This window comes from Monodon monoceros, unplaced genomic scaffold (genome assembly GCF_005190385.1).
Source record: "Monodon monoceros isolate NGI ecotype Baffin Bay Population unplaced genomic scaffold, NGI_Narwhal_1 Super_Scaffold_6, whole genome shotgun sequence".
Taxonomy (NCBI): domain Eukaryota; kingdom Metazoa; phylum Chordata; class Mammalia; order Artiodactyla; family Monodontidae; genus Monodon; species Monodon monoceros.
Genome location: NW_021703783.1, coordinates 6,150,121 through 6,170,823, shown reverse-complemented (window position 1 = coordinate 6,170,823; position 20,703 = coordinate 6,150,121). Strand labels below are relative to the sequence as shown.

The window sequence follows — 20,703 nt, the reverse complement described above, 5'->3', positions numbered from 1 at the left end:
CAGAAGTCAAACAGGCAGAGGGAATTCCTCTCCGCCTGGGTCCTGAACTGGGGATGATGGAGCTCAAAGCGCCCACAGCCCTCAGCTTCCGGTGTAACCTGTGCTCTGTCCAGATTGCACATGGCTCCTCCCTCTGGGTGTGGGAGGAGCTGTCGTCAGTCCCTTGAAGAGGCGGCTCAGCCCTGCCACCAGCCCAGTCATTTGTCCTTGGGCAGGTCCCTCCCTTCCCTGGACCTCAGCTGTGGGGTCCCTACTCAGGACAGCTCAAGCCCAACCTCTCAACCTGGATTCCGTTCCCAGTGCCCATGCTCCTGGGCACAGTTCGGAGTAGGGGCTGGAGCAGGACAGGGGCTGCCCTGGTTTCAATCCAGGTGAGTCATCCAGTGCTTCACAGGCTTTCCCATTTGGGTCCTGGCTTCAGACACAGAAACCAACCAGTTTTCACCCCTGATCCCTGCTCTTGGGCGAGGACCACCCTGCTACCCAGCACGTATTCGTAGGGCCCGTGACAGCATTTTTCAGCAAGGGTACGTGGTGGGGCATTGGGTGTTAGCAAAGTTGAGTGAGACGCTCTAGAACCAGCCCCCTGGCCCTTTCCTGACCTGTCTACCATGTGGGGTGAGAGCCGGGGAGTAGACACAGGAAAGGACTCTCAGGAAGAATGCTGACACTTTACTTCCAGGTCCGCGTCCAGAATGGCCCCGCCTCATTCACAATGCCCATCCACAACCCCCCTCCCGCTCAGTCCTCTGCCTGACAGGTGTCCAGGGCACATGGCCACACTCGGACTATTTCCCCCACCCCAGAAAATTACAGGTTGGGAGAGGCTGATACTTGGTGGGAGGCTGTGAATTAGAGGAGTGAAATTACGACTACAGACTGGTACAAGCAAGCCCGGGCCACGCCGCTTACCTCTGACCCTGACGAAGAGTCTTAATCTCTCAACGTCGGTTTCCTGCTTTGTAAAATGGGCCTTCTTCTAGGCTCTGGTGGCAGTGGGGACATGGATTCATACCTCAGAATTATGAGAATTACGTGAGTTAGTACAGAGGAAGCATTTGACACAGTGCACAGGATGGATGTCTGATTTCGCCCCCATTACCCTGCCCCTGTCCTGCACCTTCAGTGCTCTAGGGTGGCCCTCATGCCGGGTTCCATCCTCAGGACCCCTGAGATACCTTCAGACACAGCCTCGAAATGGTCTTACTGGCTTTGCATCAGCCTCCGTTCTCCCAGCTACCGACTATTATCTTTCACCCTTTCATGCTTCACAGACCAACATGTAGAAATGTTTGGGGCTGTGCTGACCCAGTCCTGCTTGCAGTTTGGGAGTTTTCCCCTCCTAGGGTAACAGGGCCTCAAGTCCTAGTAACACCCTTTACCCAATGCCCCCTTCCTCTGCCCAGTGCCCAAGTCCTATAACCAGGTCACCCAGAGAACCAGGAGCTGATCCGCAAGAAGAACCCAGGGTCTGGTCTCCCAGCCCCCATATTTCAAGTCCATTTAACTCCACAGACCTGTCCTGCCTCGATGCCCTGAGTTTTAGGAATGGGTCATTCCCACGCTGAGGGAGAAGCAAGGGTCAAGGATTCCTTCTCCCAGGCCACTGCAGTGGGTCGGGGTAAGGAAAAGTTACCCTTAACCTCTCTCCCTCTTAGACATCAGTGGGTTCTTCAGACAGGAGAAGCGGGAGCCTGATGTGGCGGCACTAGGAGGGAGAGATGAAGACGGATAGGCACAGGAGGCACCAAGAGGTGAGAAACGAGCACGGAGATGGGGCACAGGGAGAGACCTGGTGTAGCTGCTCCCCAAAGGAGCCTCCCAACTCGCCTCTATCCCCAGCGAGAGCCTGCGGGGGGGGCAGGGCGCTGGTGTGGCTTAAGGGAAGGGTACCTGAGGGGCCAGGGGTGCAGAGGCTGGCAGAGCTGTGGTAAGAAGGTGGGCCTGAAGCCCCTCTCTGCAGAGTGCTGACGGGCTCTGAGCCTTCCCAGCCTCAGTGTCTGGCCTTAAACAGTATCTCCAGGGAGACAGGGAGAAGCAGGGAGTCCTTCCCCTTCTGGGCTCCGCCCCGCTCCCCACACACACACCCCGCCCCGCTCTGGACCATCCCTGAGAGGAGCTGGGTCAGCAGTCAGGGTCGCTTGAGCTTTTTCTCTGCCTTTTGTGACTCTTCTTCCCTGAAGGCTTATCTTGAAGTTGGGAATAGGGTGCTGCCCTGGTTTCTCCCAGCATCCATCCCACCCTCGTCATCTTCTCTGTCACCTGCCACCTGGATGACTTGCAGGTTCTGAACAATTATCCCCAAGATGTTAGTGTCTTCCAGCCGGGAGACCAGCTAAGTGTCTGAGGGTGTGCAGCCAGGACATTTGGACACATGAAGCTGGAGAGAAGCGGGCATGAGAAAGGGCCGCAGAGGTGGGATTGAGTCTCTAAAAGAAGGAGCAGAAATACCCTGGGAAAGGTCAAGGTGACACTGATGTGGGAAATGGTCTGATGAAAGTAAACAAAGCTAGATTCTTAGAAAACCACTGGTGAGGGACTTCCCTGGCGGTCCAGTGGTTAAGACCGTGCGTCCACACGGGGGGCACAGGTTCGATCCCTGGTCAGGGAACTAAGATCCCGCATGCCCCACAGTACGCCACCCCCCCCGCCACTGGTGAACTTAGTTAAAGATATCCTAGATTTGGGGTGGGGGGGATTCCCAATTCACAGGGAATGTGGCACAGAAGGACAGAAGCTGATTCTCAATACAGATAGAACTTAATTCAAGCAAACCCAGTATATGATATAAATAGCAATGTTAGAGTTGAAATAGACCTCTGAGATCGCCTTCTCTGGACGTTCCCCAAAGTGGCAGCAGATCAGAATTACCAGCCCAGACCCACTAAAGCAGAATCTCGAGGTTGGAGAGAATTCCAGTGCAGCTTAGCAACGATTACAGATACCATCCAAACCTGCTCCCATTTTATTGCTAAGTGACAGGTGACTTGTTGAACACCATACAGCTACCTAGCAGCACTCAAGAGCCAGGACTCAAAGTCCAGACTGACACAAATGATACTAATATGCTGTACAGCATGATTCACCATGGGGGCCCTTTAAATAGAAAGTTCCTGGATGATTTTTCTTTTTCTTTTTTTTTTTTTTGGCCTCGTGGCCTGCAGGATCTTAGTTCCCTGACCAGGGATCCAACCTGCTGTGCCCCCTGCATTGGAAGTGCGGAGTCTTATCCACCGGACCTCCAGGGAAGTCCCCCCACTTGATGATCTTTTTAAATTTCAAATTTATATTAACATTTACCCAAGTAATAGCATAGTGTTTAGAACGATGGATGCCGGTAGCCCAGCATGTCCGTTTTTTTCAATATTTTTTTAACATACAATAAAACTTCTGTGTGTGTGTTCTTTGAGTTTGAACACGTGCAGATGTGTGTAAGCACCACCGCAATCAGGACCACAACAGTCCCATCACCCCCAGACCCCCTCCTGCTGCTCCTTTGCGGCCACCCCTCCCTCCAGCCCTAACCCCTGGCAACTGCTGATTTGCCCACCATTGCTATAGTTGCGCCATTTCCAGAATGTCACATAATGAAATCATACACAGGCATAGCTTGTTTTATTGTGCTTTGCTTTATTGTACTTCACAGATACTGCGTCTTTTACAAATTGGACATTTGTGGAAACCCAGCACCGAGCAAGGCTGTCGGTACCATTTTCCCAACAGAATTTGCTCATTTCATGTCTCTGTGTCACATTTTGGTAATTTTGGCAATATTTCAAACTTCCTCATTGTTATTATATTTGTGATGGTGATCAGTGATCTTTGATGTTACTATTGCAAAAATATTATGAGTTGCTGAAGGCTCAGATAATGGTTAGCATTTTTTAGCAATGAAGTATTTTTTTCTTAAGATTTGTTTTATTTACTTATTTATTTATGGCTGTGCTGGGTCTTCGTGGCTGCGTGCAGGTTTTCTCTAGTTGCGGCGAGCAGAGGCTACTCTTCGTTGCAGAGCACGGGCTCTAGGCGTGCGGGCTTCAGTAGTTGCAGCATGCGGCCTCAGTAGTTGCAGCTCGCAGGCTCTAGAGTGCGGGCTCAGTACTTGTGATGCATGGGCTTAGTTGCTCCGAAGCACGTGGGATCTTCCCGGAGCAGGAATCGAACCCCTGTCCCCTGCATTGGCAGGCAGATTCTTAACTCCTGGACCACCAGGGTAGTCCCCAGCAATGAAGTATTTTTCAATTAAGGTATGTACATTTTTTTAGATATAATGCCAGTGCACATATAATAGACTAGAGTATAAACATTACTTTTTTATGCACTGGGAAAACCAAAACATTCATGTGACTTGCTCTGGAACCAAACCAGCAATAAAGGTATTGCCCGTGGTACGTAAACTTTTGAGAGTGGCTCTTACACTCAGCGTAATGCCTTCTAGATGCACTCACGTTGTCGTGTGTATTAATAGCTCCCTCCTTTCTATTGATGAGTACTATTTTACTGTGTGTTTATAGTTTACCCATTCATCTGTCAAAGAACATTCCAGTTGTTTCCAGTTTTTGGCAATTACGAACAGGAGTGCCATAAACAATCATGTACACGTGTGTGAACATGTTTTAATTTCTTTAGGAGTGAAATGGCTTGGGATTGCTAGGTCACATGGGTAAGTACATATTTAACTTTGGGAGAAAATGCCAAACTGTTTCCCAGAGTGGCTGCATCATTTTGCATTCCCACCAGCAATGTAAGAGAGTTCCAGTTGCTTTATATCCTTGCGAGCATTTGGTATTGTCAGTTTTTATATTAGGGGTGTGGGTATTCTTTTATTCACAGTGAGATATTTATAGACATCTCACCATTGGTTTTAATTTGTACTTCCCTGATGATTAATGATGTTGAACATCCTTTCATGTGCTTATTTGTCATCATTATAGCCTCTTGGATGAAGTGTCTAAGTCCTTCAGTCATTTTTTTCAAAATTGGGTTATTTTCTTACGGTTGAGTTTTAAGGGGTCTTTGTATATTCCAGTTAGAAGTCTTCTGTTAGATAGGGATATGCAAATATTTTCTCCCATTCTGTAGTTTATCTTTTCCTCCTCTTGGTGTGGTCTTTTTCAAAGCAAAAGTTCTGAATTTTTTTTTTTTTTTTTGCGGTACGCCGGCCTCTCACTGTTGCGGCCTCTCCCATTGTGGAGCACAGGCTCCGGACGCGTAGGCCCAGCGGCCATGGCTCACGGGCCCAGCCGCTCCACGGCATGTGGGATCTTCCCGGACCAGGGCACGAACCCGTGTCCCCTGCATCGGCAGGCAGACTCCCAACCACTGTGCCACCAGGGAAGCCAAAAGTTCTGAATTTTGATGAAGTCCAACTTACCACCTTTTTCTCTTACGAATCATATTTTTGGTGTCATATCTAAGAACACTTTGCCTAACTCCTGGTAACTAAGATTTTCTTCTGCTAGCTTCTGAGAGTTTTATAGTTGTACATTTATATTTACATCTCTCTTCTTGGTTGTGTTCTGGTAGCTTGTAACTTTGAGATTTGGTCCATTTCATCTGAGTTGTTGAATTTGTGTGTGGAATTATTCGTAGTATTCCCTTACTAACATTTTAATGTCTGTGGGGTGTGCAGTGATATCTCCTTTTATTCCTGATACTGGTTATTTGTATCTTCTCTCTTTTCTTTCTCTCTCTCTCTTTCTTTTCTTTTTGGTCACTACGGCTAGAGGTTTATCAATTTTATTGATCATTTCAAAGAATCAATTTTTTGTTTCATTGATTTAAAAAAAAATATTCATTTATTTATTTGGCTACATCAGGTCTTAGTTGGTGCGTGAGGGCTCTTCGTTGCAGCGTGTGGGCTTCTCTCTAGTTGTGGCATGTGGGCTCAGTAGTTGCGGTGTGTGGGCTTAGTTGCCCTGCAGCATGAGGGATCTTAGTTTCCCAACCAGGGATCAAACCCGCGTCTCCTGCATTGGAAGGTGGATTCTTAAACACTGGACCACCAGGGAAGTCCCAATTTTTTTCTTTTTTGGTTTTCATATTCATTATATTCTGCTCTTGTGTTTTCGTTCTACTTGCTTTCTGCTTATTTTTGCTCTTCTTTATGTACCTTCTCAAGGTAGAAGTGCAGATTGTTGACTTCAGACCTTCTTTACTAATACAAGAATTTGATACTATAATTTGTCCTATAATCACTGCTTTAGATGCATCTCATATTTTGATATTTTGTATTTTCCTTTTTGTTAAGTTCACAATATTTTCTAATTTCTCTTGAGACCACATCTTTGATCTCTGGGTTTAGAAGTGTGTTGTTTAGTTTCCAAGTGTTTGGCAATTTTCCTGTTATCCTTCTGTTATTGATATCTAGTTTTAATTACATTATGTTCAGAAAATATACTTTGTATGACCTTAAGTCTTTTAAATTTGCCGAGGTTTGTTTTATGACCCAGGATATAGTCTATCTTGGTATAATAAATGTTCCAAGTGCACTTGGGGGAAAAAAGGGTTTTCTGTTGTGTTGGGGGAGTGTTCTATAAATTTCAGTTAGTTCCTATTGGTTGATGGCATCATTCAGTTCTATATACTTCTAATATATTCACTGATTTTCTGTTTACTTGTTCTGTTGATTACTGGGAGAGCAGTTTTGACATTTCTCTTTTACTATAATTGTGGATTTGTTCATTTTCTCCTTAATATCTATCAGTTTTTGCTTCATGTATTTTGAAGCTCTGTAGTTAGATGCAGAGGCATTTAGAATTATGTCTTCTTGGAAAACCAAAGTTTTTATCATTGTTCTTCAATGTTCTTCTTTATCCCTGGTAATTTTCTTTGCTCTGAAGTTAATTTGTCTGATATTACTACAGCCACTTCAAGTTTCTTTTGATTAGTATTTGCATTGTACATCTTTTCCCATCCTTTTACTTTTAATCCACCCATGTCATACTTAAAAATGGCTTTTTTGATGGCAACATATAGTTGTATCTTGGTTTTTTTAATCCATTTTGATAATTTCTGTCTTTTAATTGGTGTAGTTAGGCTACTTATATTTAATTATTATATTTGGATTTATTTCTATCAACTTATATGTATCTGTTTCGTCCTCTGTTTATTTTTATTTTTTTTAAGAGTTAATTTTTTTTTTTTTCTTTTGCTGTACGTGGGCCTCTCACTGTTGCGGCCTCTCCTGTTGCGGAGCACAGGCTCCGAACGCTCAGGTTCAGCGGCCATGGCTCACGGGCCTAGTCGCTCCGCGGCATGTGGGATCTTCCCGGACCGGGGCACGAACCCGTTCCCTGCATCAGCAGGCGGACTCTCAACCACTGAGCCACCAGTGAAGTCCAAGATTTAATTATTTATTTACTTTTGGCTGCATTGGGTCTTTGTTGCTGCACGCAGGCTTTCTCTAATTGTGGCGAGTGGCGGCTGCTCTTTGTTGCGGGGCGAGGGCTTCTCCTTGCGGTGGCTTCTCTTGTTGCAGAGCACGGGCTCTAGGCGCTCGGGCTTCAGTAGTTGTGGCTCACGGGCTCTAGAGCGCAGGCCCTGTAGTTGTGGCACACGGGCTTAGTTGCTCCATAGCATGTGGGATCATCCCAGACCAGGGCTCAAACCCTGTCCCCTGCATTGGCAGGCGGATTCTTTTTTTTTTTTTTTTTTTTTGCGGTACGCGGGCCTCTCACTGTTGTAGCCTCTCCCGTTGCGGAGCACAGGCTCCGGACGCGCAGGCTCAGCAGCCATGGCTCACGGGCCCAGCCGCTCTGCGGCATGTGGGATCTTCCCGGACCGGGGCACGAACCCGTGTCCCCTGCATCGGCAGGGAGACTCAACCACTGCGCCACCAGGGCAGCCCCTGGTCCTCTGTTTATAATTCCACTATGTCTACATTCCAGCCTTCTTTTGGTTTACTTGGATACCATTTAGTATTCCACTTTAGTGATTTTTTCACTAATTTTTAAGTGGTTGCTCTAGGGCAGGATTGGCAAGGTTTTTCTGTAAAGGGCCAGATAGTAAATATGTTTGGGCTCCGCAGGCCACACAATATCTGTTACAACACACAATTCCGACACCATAGTGTGGAAGCAGCCACAGATGATATGTAAATGAATGAAGTGTAAGTATGTTCCAATAAAACTTTATTTACAAAAACAGGTAGTGGGCTGGATTTGGCCTGTGGACTATGGTGTACTAACCCCTGCTCTAGGGATTATAAAATGCATATGTTCACAGTTCACTGAGAATGTGTATCTCACCAATTCCTTTTAAGTGTAGAAACTTGACCATCACCCAGGTCCCTTTGCTTTCATTCCTTTGTGTTGTAGCTGTCACACGTGTTACACCTAAGAGACTGAAAACCCCATTCAGTTAAGCTGTTTAGGTGAGATTCATGCTTACTCTGCAGGTGAGCCCGGGAGTTCCCACAGAGCTCAGTGGGGCCGTTCTCTTGGTTTCCCTCCTTTCTGCAATATCCTGACACTCTCTGGTTCTCTGGGGCTTCCCTTCCCAATCTTCTGGCCCAAAGTTGGGCTAGAAACTAAAGTTTCTCTACTCTGCTGGGCATTTCTCACTGTGTGTCTGGGCCAAGCATCAAGAGAACAAAGAAAGAAAAAAGCAGAGGGGATTTGCCTCACACTTTTGGGACCAGAGCTCCTGTGGTCAGAGAGAAGGGTTCTCCTCCCTAGAGTTAAGTGCCTGCCAGGCCACTGTTGCTGTCATTGTGCTGCCGCCACCATGGTATTCCCTGGGGCTGGAGGTGGGAGAAGGGAAGAAGAAAAACAGGGGATTTCCCCACTCACTGACCCTTAGGAGTCCCTTTCTGCTCCCTAGATGTGCAATAGAAGACTCCAAAGGGAGCTCTTTCAGTTCACACCTCATGTACACTTCTAGGTTTGGGGCTGTCTTTGAGTCTAATCTGGGCAACACTGGAGGGGGGGAGGGAATGGTAAACCCACCACCGGTTTAGCAGAACTTTGAATTCGCGTGGCTTGCAGGACCCCAGTTCCCCGACCGGGGATTGAACCCAGGCCCTCGGCAGTGAAAGCATAAGTCCCAACCACTGGACTGCCAGGGAATTCCCTACTTTGTTTACTATTTACCATAGATCTCGGATAACTGCTCCATGCATTCTGTCCAGTAGCGTGAGAGAGACAGGGTGGTGTGTGCCTACTCCACTTATGATCTGTGTGACCCTAGGCAGGTTACATAACCTCTCTGTACCACTTCTGTCATCTTTAGAAGGGGATAATGGTGATATTAATCTCAGAATGTTGTTGTGTGTATTAAATGAGTTTATATACCTTAAGCACTCAGAACAGTGCTTGATCACAGTAAGCACTTAATATTATTTATTAGTAATAAATAATATTATTTATTATTAGAAATTATCATAGAAATATTGGAAAATAGAGACAGGCAAAAAGACAAAAATCACCCAAAATCCCAATGCCCAGAAGTATAACATATGCATTATGGTTTGTATTATTTCAGATTTTTCAGTCAAGATATATTTACCAATTGATTGGACAGATGAACAATACGTAAAAGTATAGGACTGGATTCCCCACGCATGCCCCACATTACACATTTCATATTAGTGGAGCTGCAGTAGTCCACAGGATGAAACCTTTCTGCTTCTAGGCCTTCATCCCACTTTTCTTCCCACTCAGATTGCTCATCCTCCCTCCCCTTTATCAGGTTAACTGCTACTTGGGTTTCTAATTTCAATTTAAAGGTCACATCCTGGGAGGAGGCTTTCCTGACCCCAGGCAAGTAGATCCCCTGGTAAGCGCTTTCATGTCACCCTAGACTTCTTAGTACTTATCACACTTCTTTTAATTATATAACAATATACTTAAGAACCTCAGAGACAGGACAAGTCCTCTCTCGCGCCCTGTACTCAAAGTTTCACCTTTGCTCATCATTCTCTTCCAGATGGTGACCCAGGGCCTCTTCACCCGTCCTCCAAGGCCCTGCAGAAGAAGCCTTTTCAGCTGATCTAAGGTGGCACTAATCTGGGCAAGTCTGCTTATATAAATGGGACATCACAGCTCAGAGCTGAGCCAATGAGGGTAGTGAAGTCCCATTTCCAGTCCAATCCCAGAGATTCTAATTCAGTGGGAACTGGGGTCCAGGAATATGCATTTTCAAAAGCTCCCCTGATAATTCTGATGCCGGTGGACCAAAGAAACACTGCCTGAGGTAGGAAACTTCTGACATGCCTTCCAATGATCCCTGCCTTCTGATAGTCACTAGGCTGAACCTGGTGACTAGTAAAATTGATGGGATGTTTCTTCCGTGATTAGGTTACAAAAGACTGATTTCACCTTGCTGATATCTTCTCTCTGGCTCTTGCTCTGATGAACGGGGCTGCCTCTGACATACGGTCAGCCAGGGAATGAAGTCCTTAGTCTGACCACCTAAAGCTGATGCATCCTGTTGACAATCACTGGGTGTGCCCGGAAGTAAGTCCTTCCTACTGGAACCCTGAGATGAGACGCCCTCGCTAACACTGTGCTGTAGCCTCGGGAGGGACCCTGAAAACTCAGCAGAGAACTCAACTTAGTTGTGCCGATTCCCGGACCATAGAAACTGAGATAATAAATGTGTGTTGTTTTAAGCCACTAAGTTTCAGGGTAATTTGTTACACAGCAAGAGAACTCATACACTGCCTAGACTTGCCCCGCTGAACTCCCTTCTCTCCACCCATGTTGGAAGTTGAACCTAAGCAGAGAATTTCTAACCCCTCTTTAACAGGATCGCGTGAAACATTGACTATAGACATTGCCTTTGCTCTTCTTGTGCATAAAGGTGCGCCCCAGTCATGTTTTTTAGCTATGGAGACTTTGTCTTTACCTTCTAAGTGGCACCTGTTTCATGTGCACGAACTCTGAATTCACAGGAAGCCAAGTTCTCTTCCTCTTCCTCCCTACCATAGTGGTCCAGCCCTGAGCTCCTCTGAGATTGCTGTACAGTAGGGATCAGCATGTGAGAATGTGCAAGTGCCCTAGGCTTGGTTATGCACGGAATCCCTAAATCCTGAACCAAATTCCATGGTCAAAAGCAGCCCCCAAATACTCCACTCCCCCATCTCCAAGCCTTGGGAGCCAAGAGCCCTGTCTTTGTAAATCAAAGACAAATTGCATGTTCATGTCCCTGGGGCTGTGAACGGCGCCTCCTCCCTCTTTGGGTGGAGGACCAGGCAGTCCCAGCCCAGCCCACACCAGACTGTAGAGACACCCACGGAAGGCCGGCACTAGACAGATCAGGGCAGTTGTGGAGTCAGGGCTGGAAGCAGCTTACAGGCAAATGAGATACTAAAGTTCAAGAGAAAAATGGGGCCTAGGCAGGGAAAGGGGGCACAGGCTCGAAGCACCAGCAGTTAGTGACTTCTGCACAGTGGACGGTGTGGGAGGAAGAAGGGGTTTATTTCAGAGACTTAGACTCAAGATGCAACAGGCTCAACAGGCTAGCCTAGGCCAAAGCTAAAGCGAGAGGCCAACAGTGTCAATTCCCGAGACAGGGCCCACTGGACTGGTCCCATTAAGTCTCCGCTGTCCTGCAAGATAACTGGCTCACCCGGACCACTTTTAACCGAAAACTCGGGATCTACCCCCACTTCCAATTCTACAACTGACACCTTTAGGACCAGTAAACAGTAGTCTGTCCTACATCTCCACCTAGAGGACAGCACAAGCTCGGGAGGGCAACTCGGTCAACACTGGGACCCTCAGGAGGCAATCGCCTCTCATGCACGGGCGGGGGCGGGGGGGGCAGCTGTCCCTTACACTAGAGCTTCCCAATTCTAGGGCGTGCACAGCAGTGCGCTGAGCCAAGGAGACTAATCCTCCCAGCATGCTGCTTGGACGCTCTGCCTTGGACGGGGACAGGAGCCCGACTGCTGCTTCTTACTGAGGTGGGAGAGTCCTGTGTGGTACTGATGCAAAAACTGAAGTTTACTATCAACTCTTCCGCCTACAATACTATAAGGTGGAAGGAAACAGGCTGAACTCAAGCTCCTTGAGAGCAGGGACAGTGCCCATCGCTTTGGACCTCCAGAGCCTACCACATGCTGGTGCTCGGTGAGCATCCCCTGCTTCTTAAAGAATGCCGAGATGCTGAGCCAATCTGGCCAGAGTCAAACGGCCCACGATCTAGGTCTCCAGTACCTGGTTCTTTTGTTTTTCCGGCACTTTGCTTTAGAGTGGACTGGGAATGAGCCTTCTTCCCATCCACAAACACCAAAGACAGAAGACACCCAGTTCAGGGCGTGTTTGTAGATAGACTTCTCATAGATTTATTTCTGTGTCATGTTATATATAGATATACGTATATATACTCTTTTTATACAATCTATATCCCCTGCCCTTCCACACAAAACTCAGAGAAGGAAGTGTAAATCCTTCCAGGATTGCCATCAGGCTTTCTAAGACAGCCAGGGCCAAGAAAGGACCATCTCACAACAGCTCAAGAAACAGCTGCCCTGAGGCTCTGGGGTCATCGAAGCAGCAGCGCTCCCAGGACCCAAGGGGAGGAGAGGACAGGAAACAACTGCAGTGACAGGATTCTAGGATGTGAGTGTCCAGTGACTCCTAGAAGGGCTCCCAGAACTCTCAGGGTGGGAATAAAGGTGGGAGCCCTATGGCTCTTCAGATGCTGCCCAAACAGGCGGCTGGGCAGGAGGCTGGGCATGCAGGGCTGGGGTGGAGGAAGGGGAAGGGATCACGTGTGGGTTATGCTGGAGACACGGCAGCCCCACCCACTCAGTGACGTATAATAAACAGGGACAGACGCTGACTCCTAAAGAAATAGGGGAGGGAGCGTGGCAGGAAGAGGGGACAATGGGACACACAAGAAAGTTACGTGAAACAAAAAGTACCAACAAAAACACGACTTGTACTTGCCTCCCCCCAGAGACAGTGTGGTCTATGCCTGGGGGTGTGGGAGAGAAGAAGGGAGGTGACGGGTCATGAACTAGGTTATCAGCTGGCCAGGGGCACAGGAAGGCTCTCTGAGGACTCCTAAGGGGCAGGCAGGCAGCTAGGACCCCACATCCCGGAAGAAACGACAGTCCCTTCAGTTCGACTTGGACCAAATCTTGGCGCTCCCTCGGAGCCTGGCAAGGGGAAGAGAGAGAGAGAGGCTGCAGGGAACCCCCTCAGCGCCGCAAGCTCCCCCGTTCCTGACCCCCACGCAGGTGACTGGAGGGACGAGGAAGCAGCAGCAGGGCCCCCAGACGCCGGCGGCTCCGCCGCAGCCGCTCACCCCTTGCCCTTCGAGGCTTTCTTGCTGGGCTGGCGCTGGTTGCTGCCTGGAGCCGGTTCCCTCAGCTCCGTCAGGTGCTGCTCGGGCTCCTGAGACGTGGCCGCGGCAGCGGCAGCTGTTGTGACTTTAATGGTTTTTTTCAGGTTGGCGACCTACGAGGATGAAAGGAGTGGGGAGGACGAGGAAGGTTCCAGAACCTGCCAGCCCCTGCCCACGTGGTCTGCCTGCGGCCGTCACTGCCCGGGACGCCCGCCTGCTCACCTCGCTCTCAATGTGCTGCTTCAGGCCCAGCTGCTGCTCCTTGTGCTGGTTGGCGCGGCTCACCTGCTCCTCGATGCCTGACAGTACCACCTCGCAGCCCACACACCTGCGGGAACGAGGGTCAGCAGAGGAGGGCTGTGATCAGGCTCACGAAAGAGAGACTCGCAGACACCCCCAAGCCCGGCCATCCAGACCCCTGTCTGAGTCAGAAGCCTTGCCAGGGCACCGGGGAGCCACCTGCGACAATATTCCCTGGAGCCAGCAGGACACTCAGGTAAGATACGGGAGGAGAGAGAAGTGCCCGGAGTGATGTGCAAGATGGGAGTAGGAACTAAAACCAAAACAGGGTGGGGGAGGCAAAGAGGAAAAAGAGGAGGTGTCTTAACGAGCTCAAGTCAGACAAGAACACAGAAAACAGAAGCGGGAGAGGCCCGTGGCCTGTGGACAGGGCTGCTCACTGACCAGGGGGCTGCATGCAGCCGGAGACACGTGATCCACACCGCAGGGGGTGCGCTCAAGAGTACCACCCCCTCCCTCCCCCGGTTACTGCATCGAGGACGCGCCTCCCGCCTCCTGCCCCCCAGGCCCTCCTCCACTCTTTTTCTCCCTCAGAAGCCTCTGGAGGAACGAGCTCACTCCCCTTCATCCTCTTGGGTTCCACCTCTGCCTCCCGGCCCAACTCGCCCCCCTCCAAAGCATCCCTCCCTTTCTTGGGGCGAGCAGGGAAGGGACGGCGCCGGGACACAGGTCTCACCACTCCTGCAGGGTTCGGGCGATGGCACTGAGGTCCTGGCGCTGGATGTCCCGCCCGATGCTGTAATCCACCTCCAGCCGCTGGTTGCGCTGGTCCAGGGAGCCGCGCAGCACGTCGGCGTACACGGCCTCGATGACGAGGTCTTCCAGCTGCCGCACGTTCCGCAGGGCCAGGGCCTCCAGCAGCTCTGCGTATGGGATGCACTGGGGCCCGAGGGCGGGCTGGGGCTGTGAGGTTCCGCAGCAGAGAAGGGCTTCCAAGGTCCTTCTTCCCTCCTTCCCCCCTGCCCACCCTCCGCGCCTACTCCTAAATCGTTTCCTCTAAGAGGCTGGTTCTAAGGTAAAATAAATAAAAGTACTCCCACCTGAGAAATAACGTGAGAAGAACAATCTTACATAAAAGACATATGCTCCCCTACTCCCTTCCCTCCCCCACCCCAGGGTGACATCTGCCCGGATGTCCATCCTCTGGCCCAGCTCAGGACACAACACGGACCTGGTCAAGATGAGCTTGACATAATGGGAGGATGTGGTGTGGGAGAGGTCTGGAGCTACTCTGTTTACCATTTATACTCTGTCTACCTCCAAAGAGGCATCTTGCAGCAGACAGCCCGGTTTAAGTAAAACCATGAGCACACCGAAAGTCAGTAACAACTGGGAGACGCAGGCGGGCGGAGGCGGAGAGTTAACAAAAACAGAACCCAACTGGATATACAAAGACACTTCTGGCTTATGTATTTCTTTCTTTCTTTTGTTTTTTTTGGTCACACCGCGCAGCTTGCGGGATCTTAGTTCCCCGATCAGGGATTGTTGAACCCGGGCCACCGCAGTGAAAGCGCCGAGTCCTAACCAGTGGACCGCCAGGGAATACCCTGGGTTCTGTGTTTCTTATTTTAGCAAACAGAAGCTGGCACCTCCCCAGAAGAGAGAGCTTCGTTCCAGCTCTGGATGCCGCGGCTGTCTGCAGAGGACTTTACGGCGGGGGGAAGAGGGGGCCGCTGAACGACAGTGAGCGGTATCCTAGTTGCTATTCTGACCCCAAACATAAAAGGTGTTTTAATTAGAACTTAAGTTGGTTGAAAAAGAAAAACAAAATAGAAAACTAGGAGAATAATATTCAGCCCCAAAGGCCGTAGGTAACAGAGTTCAGACACAGACCCTGGAGGGGCACGGGGCGAGGCAGGAAAAAGCAACACGGTGGTCAAAGGCTGTCCAAGTGCCATTCCCTTCAGATGGACCCTCGAGAAGGGAGATACAGAAGGGCTCTCTGTGCCTCAGGACTGGGGGGACTGTCACTCACCTTGACTTTGGCAGCCAGGGTGACGACTGACAGGTGTCGAAGCTTATTCTTCTGAGCCTCTGTGAGTGGGGGAAGATTCCGGGCTTCAGCTAGAAAAAAAAAAGACAAAGAAATCCTGATTTCACATTTGTGGAAAGCCCTAGCCTCCTTCCCGTGCCTTTTTTTTTTTTTTTTTTTTGAGTTTTCCATGCCAATTCAGGTCTTGACCCTGACCCTGTGTACTTAAGGGATCTAAGTCGGGTATCCCAGGAATTTCTTCTAAGTCCCTCGGTAAACTGCCCTTCTCCCACCTCCAGTCTCCAGCCCCTCCTGTTACCTAAGTAGTCAGCATACGTCCCATAAGCAAACACCGTGAGCAGCCGGAACGTGGAAGCAAAGTCACTCTCAGCCAGCTGTGAGAACATGATGGGAGAGAAGAAGTGACAGGAAGGGCCTCTCTCTCCACCTTCCCAGCCTTACCCAGTTTGAGCTCCACTTTGTGGCCCCAGTCTTCCCCTCCAACATTAGCTTCCCAGCTCACCGAAAGGAGCTCTCTGCCTCTCTGACCACTCTCCCCACAGGAAGGCCTCACTTCCGCCTCCAGGCCTTTGTTTACACTATCCCCCAATCCGCAATGTCCTCTTGCTCCATCTGCCTCCAATTCCTACCCTAAATTCAGAGTTGAAAACTTTCAGTGTTTAGTATCTAACACACACACACCACGCACACCCCCCAAACACTGCAAACTGTGTTGTCTGGTCCTTAGAGTATATTTAGCATTTCTGAATTTGAATACCTTTAGGGGGTCTGCTGTACCCTCCAATTCACCAAAGACTTCTGCCTCAGCCTCACTCCCTTCACGGCTGCACGAACTGAGCAGGCACTGGGATTTGTGGCCTCTGCTTCAGACCGGCCTCACCCGGGAGCTTTCATCACCCAAGCCGGTCCACCCAGACCTCCTCTCCTACCACTGATCACCCACTTAGTCAATCGAAGCCCACCTAAGGTTGTTACCTAAGAATATCTTTCTTTACAACAAGATTACAGATGTGGTCTCTGGTATCCCACTTAGGTCTAGCAGAGCTGTGCATGTAAGTTGGCTCTGCTGATAAATACTTGCTAAATAAATGATTTACACATGGATATCCATTCATCTTCTCGCTGCAACTGGAACGTAAGTTTCACAAGGGGAGCACTGTATCTTGTGCTTTTCTGGTATTCCCAGACGACTAGCAGAGTGCTGAACAGGCACCCAAAACACACTTCTTTTCCTTCACCCTGATTCTCTTTAATTCCACTGCAGAGGAGAGCAGGGAAGGAAGGCAGCCAGTTTTCTTTGGACCAAAAGGATTCCATAAGGCTAAATTCATTGACTCAATCACTGGCACTCAAAAACCTAACTCATACCTGTCCACCTACCACTGTCATAACATATCAGGGCTTCGGCTGGCGTCACCCATCTTGGCAACCTACTCACTGGGCTTTAAACTCTTAACTCTGCCACTTCCGTGTGAACAGTTCTCTCTGCTGTGTTCCTAGCATCTTGCCATGTGTCTTTGGGAAAAAGATAACTTCTACCTTATCAAACTTAAGTGAATTAGCATATGGTGCAAACGGGAGAGAACAGGTCATGCCAATTTCACATTCATTCATTCCTTCCACTTGTACCAGACTTTATACTTTCCCATAATCTCATCTGATTTCTACAGTAGTGAGGGGCAGTATCAGGTCCTTTTTTTTTTTGAGGTACGCGGGCCTCTCACTGTTGTGGCCTCTCCCGTTGCGGAGCACAGGCTCCGGACGCGCAGGCTCAGCAGCCATGGCTCACGGGCCCAGCCGCTCTGCGGCCTGTGGGATCTTCCCGGACCGGGGCACGAACCCGTGTCCCCTGCATCGGCAGGCGGACTCTCAACCACTGCGCCACCAGGGAAGCCCTCAGGTCCTTTTTTTTTTTTTTTTTTTTTCCTCAGGTCCATTTTTAAAACACAATTTAGGCCCTAAAATAAAAGTGACCTGATCAAGGCAATATGATTATTAAGAGCTACGACACTGATGGAGACAGGCTAGAATCAGGTCTCCTATTCTGAATCACAGGCTCTTTTGCTTAAAAATGAAAAATACTGGGTTTTACAGATCATTCATCTCCAAAGGGGAATTAAGAGGTTTACTTGCCTACTTACTTCTGCAAGCTGCCAGTTAATAATCACCATATTCTTGTTCAACTGAATGGTTATGGGGTTGCAGAATGAGCCCTGCCCACCCGTTCTCAAATTCAAACTTTAGCCCCAAGCCTCCCTGGGTGCTATCCAGGCCAAGAACCCACCTCTCTAACATTAGGCATATCCAGCAGTTCCCCAAACACGTAGACACCAGGGGCCTCCAGCACCTGGTGGATGAGAGTGGCCAGCGCTGCCCCCTTGGCCGACTTGGCCAGGAGCAGAAATTGCTCCTGGTTCTGCCCTGTCACCTTCACCTCGGCACTCATGGCTGCACTGAGCTGGGGGTACCTGGGCTCAGGAAGTCTGGAGCTGTAAGGAAAGAGGATGTGAAGCTGGAGGTTCCTGAACTGGGGAGGATGGAAAGCACAAGGCCTAGGACCTCTATTGCAGAGGCATTGAGCCACTTTTGCAACGAGGAATCAGAGATGGAGCAGTCTAACCCTTGGATCTAGGAATCCTAAATTCGGCCACTTCGCTGGCAGCCTGGCTGACACAGGGTTGCCACGCCCACCTCCCCCATCTCTGGGCCTACCCCCAAGTCCCACCAGTGCACCCCACTGAACCCCAAGGCACAGGTCTTAGTGGGGGGAGGGATGTCACACAGTGTCCACCCCAACGACGACGCTCCCTCAAATCGCCACTGTGCCCCGCATGTGCCCCGAAGCACGTGACCTCACCCTCGGGATCCTTCCACGTGGCTCCGCCCCCTCCCTTAAAGAGGCCGCCCAGGGACCGTGGGCTCCCGCCGGCTGCCCCGTCGTACTCTGGGTCAGGCCCTGCGGACAGCTACCTGGAAGCTTCGTCTTCCAGCGTACCGGGCGGGGCCACCGCTCCGTCACCTCCGGCAGCTGTTCCCAGCCTTTCCTGCCAACTCCCTGCAGGGCCGCTCTGGCCCCTAAACTCTATGGCTGGCTTCCGGCCGTACTTCCGCTCTTACGGGGCGGGCTTCGGGCGCGACATGCCCCGCCCTTTCCTCTGACTGCTGAAGCTCCCGTGAGCGAAGCAGGCGTTCTGCCCTCTGATTGGCTGTTGCAGAAAGAAGGACGGGCGCCTTTTCTTCGGCTTTTTTCAATAAAACTTTATTCTTGGAAGAGTACTAAACGCTAAAAGCGGAGGGAACTCCAGGTCTCAGGCCGGTCCCGGCAGTTCTAAGCTGCTTGAGATCTGGACATCTGGCTGCACGGGGTGCCTGAGGCGAGATGAAAGCTGTGATCGTAAGAGAGGGGGAGGAGGAAAAAAGCCTGGTGGGATGAGGAGGTGAGAGGACGGGGACAATCAATAATAGAAGTTGAGCAGCAGAGATCACCTGGGTAGCGCAACCACTCATTTTTTTGGAGGATCTAGAGAAAAGAGTGGACACGGTAAAGGAAATAGTAATAGCTATAGCATGTATCGAATGCTTACTGTAGGTCAGGCATCTTTTAAAATTAAAAATGTATCCCGCTGAATCCGCGTAACTTTACAGCATCCCCACTGTGGCTCCAGAACACCACCTGTCATGATTACCACATGTACTTATAGGGTGATGCTTTCCTACACATTGACTTTTTTAATTCCCGGGAAGGAAAAAAACACTAGGTGGAGGGAAGGCATATATTGTTATTCTCATTTTATAGATCAGAAAATTAAGGCTCATAAGAATTCATAGTTTTCCCTGGAACCCATGTCTTTTCAAACCTGGAGCCAACTTTCCAATTCACTGTGATACTTTAGGGGAAAAAATAAATAAACTAACATTTCTATAGTGTTTTTTATTTCATCCCGGGCTCGCAGAAAGTCAAACGAGAGCAAAGTTAACAGTGTCTTGGAGCCTTTGTGTGAGGCACTGAGCTAACAGCTTTACTTCATTCATTTGATGCTTATAACAATCCATTATTGTTTCCATTTTCCAAATGGAAAAACTGAGGCCCAGGGAAGTTAAGTAATTTATAAGTACTGGAAAGATAAAGGGAAAAAGAAGATAACTGAAAAAAAAATCATAGAACTGGTAGACTGCTGGAGCTGAGGGGACTTTAAGCTCAATGTTTATGGTCCACATGGCTTGGTTCATGATACAAAATGAGAAACAGAAACAGGGAAAGGACAAAGAGAAGGAGAAGAATAAAATGAGGAAGAAGAGGCAGAGGAGGAGAAAGAAGAAGAAGAAATAAATGAAAGAGCTGATACGTGAAAGTGAGGAGAAGGAATCAAAGGCATAATAAAGCATCCAAAGTTTGAAGGAACCAAAGAATTAATGAGTCCAACCTTATCCATTTAAAGAGGGAAGGAAAAAGAAAAATATAAGGAAAGAACGAGAAAAGAGGCAATATGTATTCTATTATGTGCCAGGCCTTTATTTGTTCAACGTTTTAATGACTTTTATTATTATTATTATTTGGCCTTGTGACATGCAAGATATTAGTTTGCCAACGAGGGACAGAACCCTGCCCCCTGCAGTGGAAGCACAGAGTCTTAACCACTGGACTGCCAGGAAAGTCCCTTAAAGACTTTATATTTTTAGAGCAGTTTTAGTTTTATAGTAAAACTGAGAGGAAGGTACAGAGATTTCCCATATACCCCCTGCTCCCACACATGCATAGATAACCTCCATTATCAACATCAGACACCAGAATGGTACATTTTTTACCTAGGATAAACCTGTATTGACATATCGTAATCACCCAAAGTCCATAGTTTACCTAAGGGTTCACTCTTGGTGGTATACATTCAGTGGGTTTGGAAAACTGTATAATGACATATATCCATAATTATAATATACAGAGTATTTTCCTTGCTGTAAAATTTTTCTGTGCTCTGCCTACTTATCTCTCCCCGCCTCCTACCCCTGGCAACTACTGATATTTTTGTCATCTCCATAACATTGTCTTTTCCAGAATGTCATAGAGTAGGAATCATACAGTATGTAGCCTTCTCAGATTGGTTTCTTTCACTTTA

The 20,703-nt window shown here is 48.9% G+C and overlaps 1 protein-coding gene across 6 annotated transcripts; it reads right to left on the bottom strand.

Moving 5' to 3' along the window:
• Positions 1 to 11,745: 11,745 nt before the first annotated feature.
• On the bottom strand, positions 11,746 to 18,669 carry COPS7A (COP9 signalosome subunit 7A). 6 transcript variants are annotated; one of them, XM_029206147.1, is made up of 8 exons: positions 18,447 to 18,577; positions 17,874 to 18,078; positions 15,888 to 15,963; positions 15,572 to 15,660; positions 14,273 to 14,499; positions 13,519 to 13,624; positions 13,258 to 13,409; positions 11,746 to 13,108 (listed from the first exon to the last, which is right to left on the bottom strand). In XM_029206147.1, exons 2-8 carry the CDS (start codon positions 18,033 to 18,035, stop codon positions 13,069 to 13,071), a joined length of 852 nt encoding a protein of 283 aa, XP_029061980.1. In that variant the 5' UTR covers positions 18,036 to 18,078; positions 18,447 to 18,577; the 3' UTR covers positions 11,746 to 13,068. The 6 variants fall into 6 exon arrangements, with proteins under 6 accessions (XP_029061980.1, XP_029061978.1, XP_029061984.1 ...); XM_029206145.1 differs by having other exon boundaries at positions 11,748 to 13,108; positions 18,560 to 18,656; XM_029206149.1 differs by having other exon boundaries at positions 12,265 to 13,108; positions 14,273 to 14,475; positions 18,560 to 18,669.
• Between the last annotated feature and the right edge of the window lie 2,034 nt (positions 18,670 to 20,703).